The 23,661-nt window shown below is 41.3% G+C and overlaps 1 protein-coding gene across 2 annotated transcripts in view; it reads left to right on the forward strand.

The window, feature by feature from the left end:
- LOC127359017 (uncharacterized) overlaps nucleotides 1-23,661 on the forward strand; it is a 71,650-nt gene that overhangs the window by 33,452 nt on the left and 14,537 nt on the right. Inside the window, exons 4-5 of one of the 2 annotated variants that reach the window (XM_051392643.1) lie at nucleotides 21,324-21,560; nucleotides 21,667-21,864. In XM_051392643.1, coding sequence (XP_051248603.1) covers nucleotides 21,324-21,560; nucleotides 21,667-21,864 — 435 coding nt within the window. The remainder of the gene's footprint in view (nucleotides 1-21,323; nucleotides 21,561-21,666; nucleotides 21,865-23,661) is intronic. The other variant, XM_051392644.1, reaches the window with a different exon arrangement.

Here is a 23,661-nt window from a genome sequence, read left to right on the forward strand (position 1 = left end):
AGCATTATTAATCAGTAATATTAGTGTACTGTTGCTGTATATAGCATTATTAATCAGTAATATTAGTGCACTGTTGCTGTATATAACATTATTAATCAGTAATATTAGTGCACTGTTGCTGTATATAGCATTATTAATCAGTAATATTAGTGTACTGTTGCTGTATATAACATTATTAATCAGTAATATTAGTGCACTGTTGCTGTATATAACATTATTAATAAGTAATATTAGTGTACTGTTGCTGTGTATAATATTATTAATCAGTAATATTAGTGTACTGTTGCTGTGTATAACATTATTAATCAGTAATATTAGTGTACTGTTGCTGTGTGTTGATTCTCAGAATGGGGAAGTGTGGGTAAAGACAGATAAAGACATGAAAAGCAGAAGTGAGTAGAGAGAAATTCTTTTCTCAGAACAGTTTCACACTCATGCTGTGGTTCAGCTGTTAAACTGGTTCTCATGGTCAGATCATAGGTTGATCAATAATCAATAGCATTGCTCCTGCTGCTCTGCTTTGACCAATAAAGGTTGTTCTGGATGAGAATTGGTCCTGTTGCTCTTCCTGTGAGTTCTTTATCAAACAGCTGCAGCAGCTGGAGGCAGTCTGTCCACAGTCTGTCCACAGTCTGTCCACACAGTGTGTCCATACAGTCTGTCCACAGTGTGTCCATACAGTCTGTCCACAGTCTGTCCATACAGTCTGTCCACAGTCTGTCCACAGTCTGTCCATACAGTGTGTCCATACAGTCTGTCCACAGTCTGTCCATACAGTCTGTCCATACAGTCTGTCCACAGTCTGTCCACAGTCTGTCCATACAGTCTGTCCATACAGTCTGTCCACAGTGTGTCCACACAGTGTGTCCACACAGTGTGTCAGCAGGGAGATGAAGCTGTCCTCATGTTGGATATGAGAGCAGAGACAGTGAGACACAGAGAGACACTGATGCTCAGGATCTACACTCACAACCAGGACCAACAGCACCATCTTTGCATCTTAGCATCTTAGCATTTAGCTCCCAGCTCCTCCTCACTGTACAGTGTCATTGAGGTTCACTGTTAAACTTTAGATTTATTGATCACTGGATCATTACAATGGCCTTTTCATTTTCAATGGATTCATTATAAATATATTGATTTTAATATAGTGGCTATTCAGAGTCTGACCACGCCCACCAGTGATGTCACAGTGCACTGGAGTACACCTGTACATCACTGCAGTGTAACAGCTGGTACAGCGAGTCAACTACTAATCAGAGGGTTGCTGGTTCGATTCCTGGCTCCTCCAGTCCAGTTGAAGTGTCCTTGGGTCAGATACTGAACCCCAAACAGACCTTTTTCACAGCAGCCATGTTGACATGAAATAGTAGGATAAACACAGGAGTTACAGTGATTAAGGCTGTGTGTGTGAGTGTGTGTGTGTGTGTGTGTGTGTGTGTGTGTGAGTGTTCAGCCCATTACAGCAGGTAGCCCCGCCCTCGGCCTGAAGCACCAATGAGGAGCAGCAGGGGGACTTGGAGCGCAGCCAATGACGCGCTGACTGTGTGATTGAGGAAGTGGTGAAGCTGAAGGCGTCACTCTGCTGCTGACACCGACTGACAGTCCACATCCAGACAACATGAAGGCTTCATCTGTGTCTCTGCTGCTGACACTGACTGACAGTCCACATCCAGACAACATGAAGGCTTCATCTGTGTCTCTGCTGCTCGGTGAGTCCAACAGCTTCTACACTCATCCATCATCACAGCTCACACACACTGCACACTCTGCACTCACACACAGGAACCAGCACTGAGAGTTAGACCTGGTCCACACTGAGACCTGGTCCACACTGAGACCTGGTTCACACTGAGACCTGGTTCACACTGAGACCTGGTTCACACTGAGACCTGGTCCACACTGAGACATGGTCCACCCTGAGACATGGTTCACACTGAGACCTGGTCCACACTGAGACATGGTCCACACTGAGACCTGGTCCACACTGAGACATGGTCCACACTGAGACCTGGTCCACACTGAGACCTGGGACTGGGTCCACTAACAGTGTGAGAGGACTCTCAGAGAGCTCCTATCTGAGTCTGAAATGTCTGTTTGTGTCTCTGATTGAGGAAGGTTGTCAGAGACAGTGAGAGAGAGGAAAGGACAGAAGGTTTGAGCTCAGTGAGGAGCTGATGTTGACCCTGTTGTAGGTTTGATTCCTTCTCTGAGTGATAATGGTCGTAGAGTGGACGGTGAAAGACAACCTTACTATTCAGTCTCTATTAAGACAACGGAGGAAGCGTCTCTAAGAATTTACTGAGACTGGACGTAGGAGGAAGTGTTTGTACCAGGAAGCTTTATGAATACGCTGCTGGACTCTCATCAGTCAGACTGCTGGCACATCTGAGCTTTACCTGACTGCTGATATGGTGGAAATAAAGTCCACATAAAGACTCTGTGAGTGACAGACACATATACAGCCAGGAAATACTTCTGCAGCTCCTCTTTCAGTGTGTGAGTGGTTGGATGGAAGCAGCAGCAGCAGTGATCTTTGTTTTACTTTGTTGTTGTTGTTGTCGGTTCTTTTGCATGCCTCCTGTTGTATATTAAATATTAAATCTTCTGTTTTATCCCAGTCTATGGATACTGCTGGAAACTGTGAATTTCCCCTTGAGGATGAATAAAGTATCTATCTATCTGAACATGCAGCCGTTGGTGATGATGTTTTCAAAACTAAATGTTGTAAGGTTTAAAGGAGCTGCTGGCTGCTGTATCTGCTCTTTACATTGTGGATATTACCTGGTACTAAGGTGTAATGTGAAAACACTGCAGACCACTGATTGGTCAGAGGAAACTGTCACTCATGTGTCATCCTACACAATCATTGCAATGTATATAAATAGCTGAGATACCATCAATATACTGATCCCAATGTGTTTATTCAGTGGACACAGACACACTGTAAAATGACTCCATGGTCAGCTGACGTGTACAGAACCCCATCCCTTCATATCTTATTGTATCATAGTGAGTGATTGAGGGAGAGAGCAGCCATGAAGTCTTCAGTGTCCTGTACAGAGGTCTTAGGAGACATTACAGGTCTTTATCGGTTCCACAGTGGGATTGTTAAAGAACAAACTCTACTGTTAGCTACAGGAGGTCAGATAACAGTTTCACACTGGAGGCAGCAGGCCTACGTACCATTGCAGGGTTGGGAGGGCTACTTTCAAATGTAATCTGATACAATTACTAACTGTCAGTAACTATAAAGTGTAACTCCCTCCCTCCCAGCTAATGGGAAGAATGTATCAGAGAATCAAACAGGGGGAGTGACTGTGTGACTGTGCTGGTAGTCAGAGCTAACAGTGCTAACAGAGCTAACAGTGCTAACAGTGCTAACAGAGCTAACAGTGCTAATAGTGCTAACAGAGCTAACAGAGCTAACAGAGCTAACAGTGCTAACAGAGATGCTAACAGAGTTTGGACCTGAGTCAATCAACAGAACTAGTAAATACATACACAGGTTGTCAGCAGAGATTAGTGGTTCTGTGGTTTAGTTACTCTTTAAAGTAACCTGATTACCTTCTGTTACTTTTGGATTACCTCAATAATAAATATGCAAATAACAATAATAAAAAGGAATCAATGACAATGTAACCCTTAAAAGAGTAAATGGAAACAGATGTTTAGCATCAACAGTGCGTCCTCTAAAGATAATCTGAATGCAAAGAAACACAGAACTTGCTCTGTGCTGTGATTTAATTCATACATTGCAGTCACGTGGTTACCATGGTTACCTGGCGGGCAAGAAACATATATATTTACATATATCCGTCACCTTACACCACACAGAAAATGAAAGCCTACAAAAGTACGGATAGCTATCTTTTCTTCAAGAGTGGATGGGTTAACAGCGCTGTCGTATGGGAGGTGAAGAACAGGAATATCTTCATAATCAAAGCTAACCTGGGTGTTACTAGTTAGCTAGCTAACGATACCCGCTAATGTTTGCTAATGTTTGCATGTCTGTAGATATACACAAAGTGACATCTGTTCCATCGTGTGATGAAGTCTTCATCTGAATATATGTACACCCAGCCTGCCGGCGAACGTTAGTTTAAAAAAGACCTTATGCCAACTAGACTGTATCATATATGGCTAACAGGATGTCAAACATTGTAGCCTACCTGCTCATCCACTCCACATAGCATCAGACAACAGACACGAGCAGCTGGGGCAGCGAAATGCCTTTAATCCTGTTAGCAATCTGTTAGGTTGTAACGTTAATGTAGTAATAATAACTGTACCATAGTATGTATGCAAAGTAACTAAGTAAGTAACTGTAAGTAAGTAGACGCAGTACAACAGTAACGTGTGTACTGTAACATGTATTCTTCTTCTCATCATATCATATCAAATCACATACATATGATACATATATATACTTCTGTATAGTAAAACTGGCGACGTCCTGGCAAGATCCTTGATTAGTTAACTGGGTTTTGTTGCTGGAGAACGATGTTCTTGCCCGCCAGCTAGTAGTTGTGACGTCATGTGCAAAGTATGAATAGTAAAATGTTCACCTTTCTCTTCCATCACACACTTTTTATGTGCCGCCAGCTCTTCTTCTACTCTCAAATATGCTGTGTAATATGTTGTTCAGGATATGGTTTGTAGACCCATGGGAGCAGTAGATGTACTGCATCAGCTGTTATTGATAAGGGAACCCCTATTCCTCAGTCCATGGTGGGACAGGTCTTCCAGACTGACCCATTTGGTAAAGTGTAGAGTTATTGAACACTCATGAATCATGAACAACCTACATTTATGTCCCATAACAGCAGTTTATGGTCGACTCCAGCCTGCAGAATGACTGAATAATGACTCTTATGATTGATTGAATCCATTGACAATGTCCCTCTAATCAATATCTCTTGGGATGTGATGAAATGTGACCTGAGTACACAAACAATGGTAGTGTTGGGATCCAAGGACATGCGCGCAGATGGCACTAGGGACGGGGGGGATATGACCCCCCAGATTCATAGTGACCCCCCCACTGTCCCTACATAAGGCGACAAACATCGCCGGTAAAACGGAGGATTAATGTTCCGTTAGTTAGACTAATTTACATTGCAGTGCATTGAGAGACCGGCGTTTGTGTGCTACGATGAATGGTGTGTTCCAGTTGTGCACGAATGTCGGAATTTCCGAGCTCCAAGTCAGAATTTTAATCAGAACCCCCCGTGAAGTCGGATCTCCAACTCGGAAAGTCGGATTAATCTCACCAGCCAGACATAGAATTCATGCTATCTGCTACTCTCCTAAACAGTAGTTACATGTTTTGTTGTACATTTGTGAGGCTGGGAAGCGATGGGAGTACTCAACTTTGAGGTTACGTTGTTCCGAGCTCCAAGTTCCGACTTTGAGTGTAAATTGAACACACCATAAGGCACGAATGTCACTCCCCAGGTTCCTAAAGAGGAACTGGTAGCTGCGCCTGTGCCTGTCGCGGTGATCAGACAGAGCGGGTGATTTCAATTCAATGAAGAAACAAAAAACGATCAGAGCGTTTTTTCAAAAAACAAACAATGTAAGTAGGCTATCCTACGCCTGTTGTCTGTTGACCTTCCCAGATGTGGCAGCTAATCGTTTTGTAATGTTGAGTAGCTAGTCTGACATTAATAAACAGCATTTACCTGAAGTAGACTAAATGTAAAATAAAAGTCTTTTTAGGCCGTAGGTGAATAGCTTTAATGGGTTTTTTTTGTGTATTTTTATGTATAATGTTATTTTAACTAGAAAATTCGTAAAGAAACTTTGAGTGTGCCTGTCTCTGGCCCATATATTACTACCTTAAACACTCCTCTGTAGCTAGCTATGTGTGTGCGTGGATGTGAGAGGCAGGCTTTGGTTGTCGTGGCAACCAGGGGAGGCCACAGCAGCTGCAGGCTTTCTCTCTGTCTCTGACTCCTGAGAGACACAGAAAATCTCAAAATGAATCCCCTCGAACCATTGGCCAGGAATGACCAAAAAACAATCGAAATGAAAACAGAAAGGACCGTGAGCATCGTCATCTTGTTGACTATAGGACTGCCGAGTTTCAGTGGCTAAAGTTAAAAAATGTGACCTCGGGAGATTGAGGAAGAAGAGGTTCAACGAGCTCCTTTCAGAATTTCTAACATGGGAGCAGATGGGGCCGTGAGAGGGTGTTGCTGGCGCATCAGTGCGTCTCCCGCCAAAACTATTTGTCTGACAACTTCAGAAGTGGTATCACTGGGACCCCAACGGATTTACCTACGTTTCTATGTATGTAAATGTAAATTATTTTTATTATTTATTATTTTTGTAGAGTGACATTTGTGGCCTCAAGAGCAGTTTTTTTGTGTGTGTGCGACCAAAACTGTGGGAGGAGTAGCACTCCGAAAAACGTACAGAAGATTTCTCCAAAGGCTTTTTAGTGCAAAACCATTGGCCCATAGGCTATTACGGAAGTAACTACTTGAGCGCTAGTTAAAGCCCAAATTACACAAAAATAACTTATTGAGTTGAAATCATTTGCTGACAGCTTGGGCCCCCCCTGTCCAAGGATACCTTTAAACATGAACTTGTTCATTTGAAGTGTTTAACTGGACCAAAAGGGATGTTGGGGCTGGCCATGTGCTCAGACAAAGGGATCGTCATTACTACAGACCAAGGCCTGGATGTAAAAAGAAAAGCCTGATTGTAGTAGTCTAAAGACAAAGGGAACACGCCCGCCAGATAACAGACCTCTCAGTGGGGGTCAAGAATGTGGTCAAGGTGGGGCATAAGGGCAATAAAACGGCCAAACACCGGCCTTTCATTGGTCAGATTCCCAGACCATCCTCCCGCCTATTTAAGCCAAAGAGACGCTCTTCTCTCTCTCTTCTCTTCTCCCTTCACTCTCTCGCTCACCTCGCTCGCCCACACCGGGTGATAAGTTTTGGACCTCGGCGTGGCCTGACCCACCGACGATGCATGACACAGGATTATAGCACGGCACGAGAGCCTGCTTCTTCCTGCAATCCCTGGCCAGCACACTGCTAACGGGAGTCAACATCTGTAGCTTTAAACAGAAAGTCTGTCAGCTGACTTTACCTGAGCCACGCAACGTTAACGCTGAGTCATTAACTCTGCAGAGCGAAACGCCACAGAACTGTCAGCTGACCCACGCAGCTCACCGCAACTCTTCTTCATCTCCATTGGAGTGTCGGTAACGTACTGTTATGCTACACACAGACACCGTCGGTACATGCAACTAGCTCCCTTTTCACGGCATCGTTAATCTAAGATCAAACACACACATATTCGGCCAAAATCTCAACACACACACGTGGAGAGGGATTCAAACCCTCGCGCTTCTTCATGCTCTTTGTCTCTCACCAACACGTGTTTCATACCCTGAAAACATCTGGTTAGAGAACAAAGGACATGCATCTTTTATGGCAAGCAACCCTCAATGTGCGCACACACGCACACACACACACACACACACACACACACACACACACATACTCCTTTAGTTCTTTTAAGTTAGATTGTATATTGTGTATTTTTTCCTCTGTTTGCTTTTATTATATCTCTTTAATAAATGTTTGTGTTTACATATGCTGGCCTATTTCATTTCATACAAGAGTGAGTGATACCAACCTCTTCTATGCAGAACTCTAATAGCTCCCATTTTAGTTATTGTTAATGATTTTGGTTGTAATTATTAATTTAATTATTAATCTGATTTCTGAATTAATAGTTTAGTGTAATTTTTATTATTTTTAGACTGATCAATCAATTATTGGTTATTGTTCCCTTATTTAAGGGTGGTGCCCCGAGGATCTTTAATATTAATTAGTCATATTCTATTATCTTTTGATAATTATAATTTTTGATAACTATTAATTGATTAAACTAATACAGTTAGACCACTGTAACACCCTATGACGTGGAGCCCGACAGTAGGGACGGTTTGTTTACTATGCAGGCAGTGTAGAGGTCCATACTGAAGACCTCTGGAATGGTATTGTATGTTAGTGGAGAGCCTCCCTAAAGTAAACAGCAGCTCCACTGCGTAAGGTATTCTGTACTGAGTCCTGTGCTTTCATTAAAGCAGTAGAAGAGGCATTAGCTGTTAAGGACTACAGTTCTTTAGGCCATATGTCTACGAACCACTAATTATTAAGATACCCCCCAAAATCAACGGAAGGGTGGTTATCATACAGGTCAATCATGCCACTTTCTACCGTATGCTTGTATTAATTATGTCTCCATAATTTCTGTACACAACAACCTAAAAAACATGTGGATCCATTGCCCTTCCCTATATTGCCCCTCATGTCTGTTCCCTGTTGTTCCAAGCTCAGCAAAGCTGTTCATTAGTGATCTAGTAGATCATTAACAGTCACACTATTGGACCTTGCTGTTAACATAAAGCGCCCAGGGTGAACTGGCACACAGTGCTCGATTTCAATTAATATGTTGCTCAATATGCTGCGTCTTTAACATAATTAATGGCAAAGGATGATCCTAGCTGCTCATTGTAAAAGAAGGAGATGCCATACCATTATCACACAGAAGAGATCAGAACTGGAGCTCGGATCTGCAGCCCTCATCCAAGCTCACCATATCATGGAGTTTCTCTACAAAGTGGAGAGGTCCAGAAGCCTGGATATAAGGGAACTTCCCTGAGGAATAACACCTATGGCAAAATTAAGATGTCTGAGCAAGGAGAGCAGTTCTCTTTTGGAAATTACTACTGCCTCCAGTACTTTTCATTACCTCTCAAATGTGATTAATTGCATCAGGACACTATCTAGAGTGATGCCTAGAACGCTGTAGTTGTATATTATATTTTATATATTTTGGGGCAGCTGCGACAACCAAAGGTGAGCCTGACTGAGAAGTAAATTTTCTCTTCATTTAATGCCAAACAGATGCCACTGTGAAGGGTGTAATGGCATGACTTTAAATGCATCTGTGACATCTGCCTTTGCTAGCCATGCTCTACTCATGATCCTCTACCTGCTTCCTTAATCAACTTGATTGCATCGACGATTATAGCATAAAGTAAGGAGAGAGGTGCGAGAGATTTAAACTATTTATGCTTTTGTTTTGTTGTTGTGAGAGCAGATGAATCAATAATTGTGTACTTTTCCCCTAAATATTTCCTGGTAGCTATACCTTAATGCGGGTGAGAAAGGCGATTTATCTAATTTCTTCAGTAAAGTATCGACTATCTCAGCTCTTTCAAAGCAGATTGTAGGTTTTGGCAACCAAGTCAGCCCAGCTTAGAACCCCTTGAACCAGTCCTGTTATCAGATAATTCACAAAACAGCTTTAGGATGTTTTTTTTAAGCGCCTTCCCCAGCTCAGGGACGTTCACTGGTGTTGAAGGCTTTTTTTCATGCCCCCTTATGAGAGGCGGCTTCGTTCCTTCCCTGTGGAGATTGGGACTGCACTTCCAAGCGTTCTCCGTGGGAATGTGATGCCGTCAAAGCTTGCTGTGGCGATGTCATCATCCAGCGCTGCACCTGTCGGACCATGCACCGGACCATGCGCTCTACCTGCAAACAGCAATGAGGGAAACAGGCCAACTGGAGACAAAAACTTGGCGACGGGGGCAAGGAAAAACTGCCTTTTAAGAGCCAGAAACCTAGGGCAGACCCTTTGGCGAGAGACAGACAGACAGACAGACAGACAGACAGGTGCACAGCAACCACAGTATTGGCAATGGCAGTCTAGCAGGACCATGGCAGGAGGCTCCACCAGGATCGACAAGAACCTGCGAGACGAGAAAGCACAAGAACTCCGGGGAAGAAGTGAAGTTAGTAACATGCATTAATGGGACATGAATGAGTGCAGAAAGAGAGAGGAAGAGAGGAGCTCAGTGCACCATGGGAAATCCCCCGATAGTCTAGGCCTATAGCAGCATAACTAAGGGATGGTTCAGGACTCACCTGATCCAGCCCTAACTATAAGCTTTATCAAAGAGGAATGTCTTAAGCCTACTCTTGAATGTGGTGAGGGTGTCTGCCTCCCAAACCACAACTGGAAGCTGGTTCCACAGGAGAGGAGCTTGGTAACTGAAGGCTCTGGCTCCTGTTCTACTTTTAGAGACTATAGGAACCACAAGTAGCCCAGCATTCAGAGAACGTAGTGTTCTAGAGGGGTAATAGGGTACTATGAGCTCTTTAAGATATGAAGGGGCCTGACCATAAAGAGCTTTATGTTTTTTAGGTGAGGAGAAGAATTTTAACCCTTTGGGTTCTGAGCCCATTTTGGCCGTTTTTGATTTTGCCTTTATGTAACACATAAAAAAGTGTTTGCCATACCCATGCTGGGTTTCTTTTTCTATACTTCATCTATATGATCTGATAATTATTTTTTCAGTTTGACTTACTTTATTAACACAAAAGCCCAAAAATTATCAAATTCGAATTGAAAAAATATACTATTTTGTAGGGGATACACTACTTTTTCATTATTATTAGTATTTAATCACTAGTGATTAATAATACACTCGTAAATGGGGCACCACCTCCTTGTTTAGCTACTGGAATAATCCGGAGGAAATTATTCCGCCGATCTAATCAAATCAATTTTAAATCAATTTATTAAGTTTCAAAATCTATATTTAATCTCATATTTCTGAAGTAGTGATTTCTTTTACACGATTCATCGATTTCCCCGCATCAAATCAAACCTGCACCAACAAGGACATACGGTTATATATGTTTATTAACTAAACTAATGCAGAGTAAATAGCATGAAATGACAAACAAACAAATGACAACAAGTAACAGAATATGTGGACAATATATGAATTATTACTATTAGGTGATTCAGGAGCGATGGTGGATTTTGCGATGCGGCAGTAAGTTTAAAATATTACGAGAGTAAATTTTAGAACTGAGAGGCCCTAATCCAAAATTCTCTTAAACTTAAAAGATGGGAATCAAAGCTTACAGACAGACACCAGCTCTTCTTCATGTGTGTGAATCCGGCCGTGTACCGGAGAGTCAGCCTACTTTGTTTGTAGATGGAACTTGGAAGGATTCCAGGTCCTTGGCTTTCAGCTCAACTGCGGCCATGTGTCACTGGTCCAATAGGATGAGGGAAGTTGCTTCTCGTCCCTGGTTCCAGTGGCAATCGCTCCAAAAAGGCCCAGCGCGGCGTGTGCGCTAGTGAGCGTTGGGGCACGGTGGCTGGAGAATAATGTCTTTATTCGGCTGGAAACGTTTATACGTCTTCTTGAGCAGTCAACTACTGCGACGTCCTTCTGGCTGATGATAAATGTCTTAGAGTGGTTGGTCTTCAGCTTTGACTGTAAACTAATTCAGCTTCTTGTTTAAAAATAACTGGAGGAGGAAACGCTGGGCTGGCGAATTCTCCAAGAAAGTCCAAGAATTTGATTAAATTCACTTTCTGTGAAAAGGCGACAATACTTGACGATAAGACTACAAAAATATAAAAGAAGAAATTCGTTTGTGTCTTGAGCTTTCAAAATAAAAGCACTTAGGAAAGTACTTCAGCACAGCAAGTTATTACTTGAGGAAAAATTAACACGTGTCGCAAACGAAGTAAAATAAAACGGAAATTAAAGAAAAAGCGAGAATAAATAACGAGTTGATACGAGAGAGAAGAAAAGCGAGAGAGAAGAGAAGAGTGAAGAGTGACCGGAGTCTATCTCTTATAGCTTTTATTCTTGAGGCGGAACTGGACGAGAGGAGCTGACCGGGCGCGTCACTTCCTCTGGTGATAATTTGATATACGTAACTTTATCAACTTACTCCTATCGTGTTTTAAAGTTTCGAGATCATAATTCACCGTTCACAGAACCCACCATGACTTAATACATAGTTCACATGTTTTAACATCACATAACCGGAATTACTTAATGTAAAGGAAAAGTGGAACTGATTAAAATCATTAAATCATTAATCATTAAACACGCACATAAAACAGCACTGATGGACTGTACATATTTCGTATAGTGCTAGCTTAATCCTTGTTATAACAAATATGTGTCAGACATTTACTTATTGTATTACTATACAGTTATCAAACAAAGTTTGTTTTGAAAGTACCTTACGCTATACCAGAACCTTACCAAAAGGTGGCGCTGTGGCGCTGTGGCTCCATCAAACATTCAGACATTTTACACATGATTTTGTAACTTAGTCCAATCTGATGACAGAAACATCAGACAAACATTACATTTGCGTCCTTCTCATGCTGGATGGCAATCTGTTAATTAGGAGGAGATGAAATTTTACCATAATACTCCAACAGAACTAAATCTATATCTGTGCAACTGCTGTTACTGCTTCCTAGATTGGAATGTCCACTATCAAGAAGAAAACATCGTAATTTACACTTTAGAGGAAGGGGTGTCAGAATGCCAGATGTGGATTCCAGAGGAGTTTCTCTCTGGAGGTGGACCTGTCAGACTAAAAGAGATGTAAACACATTTCAGGGATATCTAACCCTGACTTACAATCAAAAAGGCACTTAATTATCACACACGATCCACTTTAGGTGTAGGGTGTCGTTCTGATCTGTGGAGAAGTCAGTGTTCTGTTAAAGAGGATAAAACATATTGACACCTTAGAGATCCCATCTGAGAATCTGAAAAGAACCAGGCTCTCTGTGCAGGAGACTGTCGGCGCCACAGTCTCACCTCCCCTCCTGGGTCAAAAAGGTCAAAGGGAAAGAGGAGGCCTTGAAAACTCTCCTGGTGGAACAAAATCAAAATAATATGATGATTGTTGAATTAAGAGACAGATAAAGCGTCTCTTGTAGAGGAAGACGAGGACAAGGTCCTACATATCCCCCACTTCGATCCAAGGAACGTGGAAGCAGGAACTGTGGATCGATGAAGTCACATTGTCCATCGTCGAGGACTCAGGGTGGCACACAACATGATCAGAGTGGTGTCTGTTTCTACATGTACTTAAGGTTTAACCATTTAACCAAAATATATATATATATATATATATATTGGGAAGAGGCAAATCTAATACTTCTAACTCCCTCTAGGGTTAGTAAAAGGTATTAGTCTTTTCTTGATTACAGGCCTAGTTTAGAACGCACCTGATTAGAGACATCCTCAATGACTGTACACCATAGAACAAGGGGAAATATGCTTAGGTTAACCCCCACTTTGAGTCAAAGGTTTTTAATGGTGCAAGTGACGGTACTTGATTGAACAGGTTAAGTCACTAGGTTAATTCTAAAGTCTGATTCTCAAATTAACCTTTTTCTGAAATGGCACAACAACAGTGAATTCTGTTGAAGAAAATTAAAGTGTTCCTCTACTCGCGATTTGGCACTTTTAGGTGCTTTAAGGGTTTTATCCTTATTTCATGACCTAAAAGACGTTGGCCTCCCTGTCGGTTCTCATGGTAGTTTTATGTGGTTCAACACCTGGACTTTGTTTAATAAAACCCTTAGTGGCCATTTCACGTAGTTGGCGGCTAGTGAGGGTTTCTGGACATGCCATGATACCAAGGTGATGGCTAGTCGAGGGGTGAAGATTTTGTACAAATAGGGACTTAAAGTGTATTTCTTCCTCCATTTCAGTTTCATTTTTGGACCCGAAGAAGGCTTCGTGAAGCCTCTCGTAGTACTCGTAAGGGGATTCTTGTTTTCCCTGTTTGACAGCTAAAGCGGCAGTTAGACCTGTCTTTACTGTGTAGCTTTTGTATTCATCTGTCAGTGCCTTGCTGAGGACTTCAAAGCTTTCTCTGACATGGCGAGGTTGTCGCTCAATGAACTTGCTGACTTTCTGACTAGAGGTCCCTCTAATTAGATAGATTCTGTCCTCAGCTGTGGCATCTGGGAACCTCCTCATATAGAACTCTATGTCATTTAGATACGCGCTGGTATCGTTTTTACCATCTGGCTTAGGTTCAAAACGGATTATGTTTCGAGCAATTTTGTCTAGGTCCCTGTCAGAGGGAACTCGCGGATATTGAACTCTTGACAGAGTATAAGGCTGAGGGGAGGAAGACCTTTTAACTTGGTCATTCGGGTCCCTGTCAGTCCGCAAGCGGGCAAAGGAATCTACGGGTGACATAGCTTCTGGCCGAAACATGTCTGATTGAGCGTTCCTGTTGAACATGCTCTCTTTCTCTTTTAGTTTGCGCTGGAGATCGTTTAGTTGATCCCTGGCTTCTTTTAGTTCCTCTTGCGCGCCTTGGTGAAATTTTCTTTCGTTTTCTCGAGCCTGCTCCCAGACTTCGAGCTTGGACTCTAGGTCATCATTTCGTTCAGTTGCTTTTTCGAGGTCACGGTTAGTGCTGTCAGAATATCGGGTTACTTCTTTGAGTCGATATTCTGTTTTGTCTAACTCCCCCCCTTGGGCTTGAAGGACTTGTTTTAGCTCTGAGTTTTCGTCCTCTAGTTTAGCTTGTTCGTCCTCTTGTGCTCTAAGTTGAGATTCAACCTGGCTTATGCGACTTTGTGCCTTATTTAGGGACTGTTGTGTTTCAGTTAAGGATTTCTTTGTCTCCTCATGCTGCTTCTTTAGGGATTTATATTTTGTTTTTCGGGTTCCTATTTCAGCTAAAGCTTTCTCTAGCAATTGGTTGCTGCGTTTGTTCAGTTCATACATCACAATAAGCATGCTTCCTACCATTTTCTCTCTGTCTTTTCCTTTCAGAGTTTCAGTTAGAGTCTGGCATACTAATGCAGACATCATCCCAGGTAGTTCACTGGAATCGGTCTTTTGGACTATGTCTGCATAATTTGGTAGCTGGTCTGCGGTTAGGTCCGCTATTGCTGCTTCTGCATCATTTAAGAGATCCTCTGCACTTGCAGCTACAGAAGCCTCAGATGCCATTGTTTTAGTTTAGGGTTCTCAACAACAAACAAAAGAAATTAACAATTAAAATAAAAAGTTTTAAATTTAATTGTATGCACTTTGTTTTATTTTGTCTATCTTATTTGAACTTTAATTTTTAATTATTTTCAATTAGAAGTAGAATTTGCTTGGTCAATTAATTTGATGCGTGATACTTAGTTCAAAACAGGCGTTTGGATTTCAAAGAACCTGAAAGCTAGTGTTTTAACACAAAAGCTAAAGTATTTGATATAACGGTAAAGTTCACTTGAATAGTGGTTAACAGCTTAATTGTTTGACTTGCATGCCTGTAGCATACATCAAAATCGAATTCCGAATAATATTATAAGGAATTAATATTTTCAATTAAATTTGGATTAATCAAAGGAATGTTTTATCGAATGTGTAATTTACAACTTAATTGTTTGATTAACCTGTATAATGAGACGCATCAGTATACAATAGCAGGTTTTGCAGTATCACAGGCTTTTAATGTTACAAATTAACCAATCAATGTGCAGGATTTCAGCCTATTAAACCTGAATTCTCAAATTCAATTAACCAAGTCAATCAACAGTATTATCTCAATGTATCTGTTGTTAACACAGCCAGCCACTAGGGGTGATGTTACAAATTCAATTTTAATAGTCGAACAGCAGAGGGCACTCTTTCTAATTGGGTGTTTTACCACAATTGACCAGCAGAGGCACTGTTTTCAAATTGGGTGTTTTACCCAAAATTTAGCAACAGGGGGCGCCTATCACAAATCCTTAACCAAGTTGAGCAACAACAGAGGAAGTCAAATGGCGGGACAATTTATTAGCTCCACCCACTGATATACCCCAACTTTTTGAGGAGTTTTGGCTCAGTGGTGATTTGACTACTGAAGGGGAGACTTATAAGCCTGTAAATGTTGTAGCAGTAAAATTTCACTTTTCACCACAACAGTAGCTCTTGGGCGCGGCCGCCACAAGAACTTTCTTCATACAATCAGTTTTTCAATATTTCAGAAAACTTTCAACCAGCAACAAGCATTGCACTCATTTACTTGGGATTTCACAATTTGCACTGACAGAGGGTTTTTAGTCCTCACGCAGCCTAAATTTGTCTTTGAACAGCTGTCTGTTATTACAGCAACCTATTTTAATACTACAAGGAGTATTTTTAAACCTCTGGCTGTTTTCACAGTTGTATCCCTTTTTAGTTAGCTAGGCTAAATCAGGACGCGCGAGGGTTTGAGAAAATTATTATATCACTGGAATATCGCAGCTGATATTAATTTTAACTCAAAACAATATCTCAGTTCTGGAACGTCGCAGCAAAGGAGATTTGTCAAAATCGATTAAATTTTGAAGTGTATAGTGACACTTCTGCATGCACATAACTCACAAGGGTTTGAGCAGTTATCATATCACTGGAATATCGCAGCTGATATTATTATTATTATTTATTTATTTTATTTTATTTTTATTTATTTTTTTCAATATCTCAGTCCTGGAATATCGCAGCAAAAGAGATTTGATTAAATGTAGGAGTGTTCAGCGACACTTCTGCATGTACATAACTCACAAATTCTGGTTCAACACAGAATCTGTGTAGGCCTAACGTTACAAGTGATTCAACAGATTTTTATCATTATCATTCACGGATCTGATTACTCAACATCCGGGCACATTATGCAGCGCGAGCACAGCTCAGCGGAGTTTTATGCTTAGACACAATTTAAGGTATATGCAGTCAAGAATATTCAATCAAGTATCGCACTAATCACTCTGTGGACAGTCGAACAGTATTAAGCAGCTGATTAATACAACCAATGTTTTGTCTGTACACATCGATTTAATGCAGGAAACCGTGGTTTTAGGTGGCCTCACACGGGGCACCATAATATTAATGTAGGGGATACACTACTTTTTCATTATTATTAGTATTTAATGACAACAAGTAACAGAATATGTGGACAATATGCGTCACTGGTCCAATAGGATGAGGGAAGTTGCTTCTCGTCCCTGGTTCCAGTGGCAATCTCTCCAAAAGGCCCAGCGCGGCGTGTGCGCTAGTGAGCGTTGGGGCACGGTGGCTGGAGAATAATGTCTTTATTCGGCTGGAAACGTTTATACGTCTTCTTGAGCAGTCAACTACTGCGACGTCGTTCTGGCTGATGATAAATGTCTTAGAGTGGTTGGTCTTCAGCTTTGATTGTAAACTCATTCAGCTTCTTGTTTAAAAATAACTGGAGGAGGAAACGCTGGGCTGGCGAATTCTCCAAGAAAGTCCAAGAATTTGATTAAATTCACTTTCTGTGAAAAGGCGACAATACTTGACGATAAGACTACAAAAATATAAAAGAAGAAATTCGTTTGTGTCTTGAGCTTTCAAAATAAAAGCACTTAGGAAAGTACTTCAGCACAGCAAGTTATTACTTGAGGAAAAATTAACACGTGTCGCAAACGAAGTAAAATAAAACGGAAATTAAAGAAAAAGCGAGAATAAATAACGAGTTGATACGAGAGAGAAGAAAAGCGAGAGAGAAGAGAAGAGTGAAGAGTGACCGGAGTCTATCTCTTATAGCTTTTATTCTGGAGGCGGAACTGGACGAGAGGAGCTGACCGCGCGCGTCACTTCCTCTGGTGATAATTTGATATACGTAACTTTATCAACTTACTCCTATCGTGTTTTAAAGTTTCGAGATCATAATTCACCGTTCACAGAACCCACCATGACTTAATACATAGTTCACATGTTTTAACATCACATAACCGAAATTACTTAATGTAAAGGAAAAGCGGAACTGATTAAAGTCATTAAATCATTAATCATTAAACACGCACATAAAACAGCACTGATGGACTGTACATATTTCGTATAGTGCTAGCTTAATCCTTGTTATAACAAATATGTGTCAGGCATTTACTTATTGTATTACTATACAGTTATCAAACAAAGTTTGTTTTGAAAGTACCTTACGCTATACCAGAACCTTACCAAAAGGTGGCGCTGTGGCTCCATCAAACATTCAGACATTTTACACATGATTTTGTAACTTGGTCCAATCTGATGACAGAAACATCAGACAAACATTACATTTGCGTCCTTCTCATGCTGGATGGCAATCTGTTAATTAGGAGGAGATGAAATTTTACCATAATACTCCAACAGAACTAAATCTATATCTGTGCAACTGCTGTTACTGCTTCCTAGATTGGAATGTCCACTATCAAGAAGAAAACATCGTAATTTACACTTTAGAGGAAGGGGTGTCAGAATGCCAGATGTGGATTCCAGAGGAGTTTCTCTCTGGAGGTGGACCTGTCAGACTAAAAGAGATGTAAACACATTTCAGGGATATCTAACCCTGATTTACAATCAAAAAGGCATTTATGTTATCACACACGATCCACTTTAGGTGTAGGGTGTCGTTCTGATCTGTGGAGAAGTCAGTGTTCTGTTAAAGAGGATAAAACATATTGACACCTTAGAGATCCCATCTGAGAATCTGAAAAGAACCAGGCTCTCTGTGCAGGAGACTGTCGGCGCCACAGTCTCACCTCCCCTCCTGGGTCAAAAAGGTCAAAGGGAAAGAGGAGGCCTTGAAAACTCTCCTGGTGGAACAAAATCAAAATAATATGATGATTGTTGAATTAAGAGACAGATAAAGCGTCTCTTGTAGAGGAAGACGAGGACAAGGTCCTACAATTTATTACAATAAAAAACACAAACATGCTCAATGAACTGTTTTGGAACTTGAAAAAGTAAACATAGGTTGCAAATATGAACAAATAAATGTAAAATTTAAATAAAGTAATACTTTACTTTACCCCGGATTGACGTCAGATGTCTCTGGTTTTTTTTTATCACTCAGGTAGAGTATCAACAGATTCGACCACTTTTTCCCGTTTTGTCAAATCACAAAAATTGACGAAGATATGGAAAGAAATGTAACGCCTGCCCCTCCCATCCCGCCCCCTTTTACGCTCAGATAATTTTTTGTTTACTACCAAATTAAAATATATCCGGTTTTACGTAGTGTATCAAAGTCAAATAATAACTAGGAGAGAGTTTCAAGTCCGCACTTTCGAGGAAAGTTGACGGCAGCGCTCCAGGTGACATAGTTTCTTTTCTACAGCGCTTAGAAGACGTCATGCGATCTGATCACGCCGGCGTGATCATAGAATTATATTCTAAATTTTACAGGGAGCCAGTGCAGAGAAGCTAGTACAGGAGAAATTTAATTCACTTCAATTTTATTTGTAAGGACAATAATAATAGTAACTATAATAATGATAGTAATTTCCCAATCCTGGAGGTAGTAGGTTACAGTGTAGAGCCCCTGTCTAGGGGGTGGGAGTGCAACATAAAAGTTAGAAAAATAACAACAATTAATTATATAAATAATCAATAACTTTCCCTTCCCAGTCCCCAAACCTAACACAAACACGTTTTCAACAAACAAGTGAAGTGATTTATTTACACTCGTGAACCAAAAGTGCAACAAACAACCCCTTCAAAATAAATGCTGACTAATTCCTAAATGAACATAAGAGTAAAACAAAAGACAGTTCCTAACCCTCACTCCCTAACCTAATGGCAGTTCACCCCTTTAACACCTACTATATACAACCAACCAACTCAAAGAGTCCTTGTAAAGGATGAGTTGGTTGATTGTGTGCAGCTCTACAACAGACTCCTGCTAGCATCAGCTGTGTAGTGCAGTGTGTGCTAACATTGTAATGCACACATTGACTGTCAGTGGTAACAGACGGTTCAAAGTAGATTGTGAGTGTGAAATGACAAAGACTGCTGGTTGTTTTGGGGCCTGTACATGTGATCAGAGGTGTTTTCAGCAGCACTGCATTGAAGTGTCCTTTCACACAGGAAAGCTCAGCTGCTGAAACAACAGATAGATTGTGATCTTATCTGAGTTTCATGTGTCACTGCTTCTCTAACTGTGATATTTCCATGGTTATTAATGTCCACACTGAGTTTCCCTAAAGCTGATGAAGCCTGCTGAATACTGCAGACACCAGTTCCAGTCAGGTTTCCCTCCAACTGCTGTTGATTATTGCTGCTGATATTTCAGCTTTAGAGCGGGACTCAAACAGGACTTGAACCCATCACACAATAAAAGCACATATATTACAGTTACAGTACACGTTGTAGTCTCCAGTCCTCTCACACAGAACTACATGTTCTAATGAAATCTCATCTGGAGCCTCACTTAGAGAACGGACTGAAGATCACTTCTGATCACTTTTAGTTTGACTTCCACAGAAAACCATGAGTCAGCAGTTTCCTTCCTTTGACCAGGAAATGATCTTTTCTCTCATCAAACTGTGGACGTCAGTGGTTTCCCTGCCGGTTGTGTCGGGGTACTGCAGGTTGAGCCCAGGCCTGTGGTGAACTTACTAGCATTAGCTTTATGCTACGACACACTCCCGAGCTACGTGTTTCTGTGACAACCAACTATTTAGTCCATGAATAAAACGTGTTGTCTTCAGTGTCCTCGACCATCTCTGTGATCTCCTCTGTTGGTCCAAGGCTCTTCCTTCCTGCCCCTCAGCTGTGCTAGCATTATATAGGATATAATATAGATTGTAACTCTACAGTTATAGATCAGTGTGTCAGTTACCAACGGGCTTTTAGAGCCTGTGTAAGTCAGGTTGATTATCTCAGTATCTTGGCCTCCACTCTCTCTGTTCTTTGGTTCTCCTGATGAGTTCTCCATATAAGGACCCACCCAGACCGTTAGTGTGGACTGGAGATGGCCAAAGAGAGCCAGCTTCACTTTCCCTAACAGTGTTTTTAAGGTGGATTTAAACCCCAGAATGTGAAGAGTAAAGTCAAATGAAATAAAGGAACCATCACCTTCAGTCTGACCTTCAGTCTGACCTTCAGTGACCTTCAGTGACCCTGTCCTCCTGTTGCAGGTGTGTCTGTGCTGCTGCTGTCTGCACTGACTGTTTCTGCAGGTGAGCTGATGGAAGTGAAACAATCACTGACATTAAATCATAATAATAATAATAATAATAATAATAAAATACATTTAGTCTCTCTGTCTGTCTGTCTAACTGACTGTCTCTCTCTCTGTCTGTCTGTCCTCCAGTCTCTCTGGAGGTCAGTCCCAACCGTCCTCAGTTCTTTAGAGAAGAGTCAGTCTGTCTGAAATGTGTTGGAGATGGACAGACAGCTGATGGATGGACGGTGAAGAGGACAGCAGGAGGACACAATGAGGACTTTGGGAGGTTTGATGGTTCCTGTTACAACATATCGTATCTCTCCCAGTCAGACACTGGAGTTTACTGGTGTGGAACCAGTTCTGGACAGAAGAGCAACCAGATCAACATCACTGTAACTGATTATAGAGGCAAGTTGTTCTTCTGTTCACTAACTCTGTCTGTATATGGCTCTGGTTTGATGGTCTAACTCTGTCTGTATATGGCTCTGGTTTGATGGTCTAACTCTGGCGTTGTTTCTTCTTCAGGGGTTATTCTGGAGCTTCCTGCTCTTCCTGTGATGACAGGAAGTGATGTCACTCTGCGCTGTAGAAAGAGAGGTGTCTCCACACTCGAAGCCTTTTTCTTCAAGAATGGAGTCCACATTGGATCTGGACCTGAAGGACAGTTTACCATCAGTAAGGTCCAACAGTCTGATGAAGGTCTCTACTGGTGTTTTATTGAACGGACTGTTGAGTCTCCTCGGAGCTGGCTGAGGGTCAGAGGTCAGGACACTGACATCACTTCCTGTTTAAAGATATGAACTAACCTGCTGACCTGATAATAAACTGATGACTGAACTGAACCAGGTTCTACTCTTTTCTCCTACAGGTCCTCCTGCTTTAACTACTCTTCTACCTCCTCCTCCTGTAGCCTCCTCTCCTCCTCCTCCTCCTCCTCCTCCTCCTCCTGCAGACTCCTCCCCTCCCTCCTCTCTCCTCCTCCCAGTTGGAGCAGCTGTGGGTTCTCTGGTTCTGGTTTTGGTTCTGGTTCTGGTTGGAGTTGTGTGGCCCTGCAGGAATCAATCAGGTATGAAAGCTGTCAGACTCACCTGATATGAACAGACTGGAACCAGACTGGTTCTGATCCAGTCAGCAGGTCTGTAGTGGACTACAACCTGCAGAGTGAACAGGGTCAGAGTCAGAACAGAAATGAAGAATTCTTCCGTCAGGATGCATAAATATAATTAAGTTTATTTATTATTGCAGCTCATTTTGATATTTTATATTTCAATATTTACATTCTTTATAATGTATAGTATTTCTAATTAAACAGTGTATAAACTCTAGAGCTATGTTCTATATTCAATCAATAATCTATAATCATTAAACAGTGTAGAAACTAGAGCTATGTTCTATATTCATATATATGTTCTGATAGATCATTTGCTGAACGTTCTGTTGGGGGGTTTTTCAGCTGTTACCATAGTAACCACCTGTATGAAGGTGAACTGTAGTGACAGTGGCAGAAAGTTTTATCTTCAATAATTAATACAACTTATCAATAAATGTGTAGAGAGATGGTTTGTATATTCCAGCTGTGTGTCTCAAACTACTAATGGGGCTCTTCCTAAAGTAAAGACTGCTTTATCTCAACAGATATTTAACTGGATTAACATTTTATAAAACGATACCTGTTGCACTGATCGTGGGTATAACTTATTAATAACTAGACAGAGCTAATGCTAATGCAGAGCTAATGCTAATGCAACAACAAAAAGGGATTGTTCACGTAACCAACATCCAGCTTAAATATCTGACTGACTGACGAGGAACCCAAAGATTAAAAACCTGAATGTGTAGAGACAGAACACTGTATGTTCATTTAATGTTATGCAAACAGAGGAAAACTCACATCATACTTCCCTATAGCAGAGTACTGACAGCAGTACAGAACCCCTTCTTAAAAAGCCCACTCTTGACCTAGGGGTTTTAGCCAACTATATACCGATTTCTAACCTCCCCTTCCTCTCTAAGATTCTGGAGAAAGTAGTCACAAAACAGTGACTTTCTACATAACAATAGTTTATTTGGTTTGACACAAGAAGTTCCTAATTTAGCAGGAAGATGATATGTACTTTATTAATCACCTATTGGGGAAATTGTAGTCAGTCAGTCAGTCAGTCAGTCACACACACACACACACGTGGAGTGAGTCACTCTTAAACAAAGAAGTGTAAGATTTGCTCAGTTTATCCTTACCTGACTTTAAAAAGCAGGATGACTTGATTCTTCTTGATTTTAAAGGAAGTAAGAATACTTAAAAATATACACAGTAGGCCTTTTTCTCAGTGCATCATTCATTACTTACAAGAAAACTAAATTAGTTAAAAGACCAAAGTGTCAGGGATGGTGACCAGGACTCAGACGCAGACTAGAGTGAAGTTTCAAATAAAGAGATTTGTTTGAAAGGCACAAACAAAGTGGTTTAAATGGCTGAGATTCAGATGTGACAGAGAGTGGGAATGGGTTCCGGACTGGGTGTTGTGGTGCTTGCAGGTGGAACTGGGTTCAGGATCAGGGTGAGATGGTCTGAGACGTGACAGGGAAAAAAACAACAAGTTAGTAAGAGATATTTCAGAGTCGAGAAAGTTCTGGTTGGCTGGCTTGTTCTTATACTAAATGATTCAACGATCCGGTGGGGAATGGAAGGTCGGCCTGGTTTATAAAGGGTGGGTTGATTGTAGATGAGGACCCGGTGTGCTGGTTGGTGTGATGAACCACAGGTGTGTCAGCAGGAGCTGCAGCGACCACGCCCACCAGCGGCTTTCAGAACATGTGGGGAAAGCAAAACACAGAGACAGACACCAAATGTATAGTTTATCAG

Source organism: Dicentrarchus labrax, unplaced genomic scaffold (assembly GCF_905237075.1).
Source record: "Dicentrarchus labrax unplaced genomic scaffold, dlabrax2021, whole genome shotgun sequence".
Taxonomy (NCBI): domain Eukaryota; kingdom Metazoa; phylum Chordata; class Actinopteri; family Moronidae; genus Dicentrarchus; species Dicentrarchus labrax.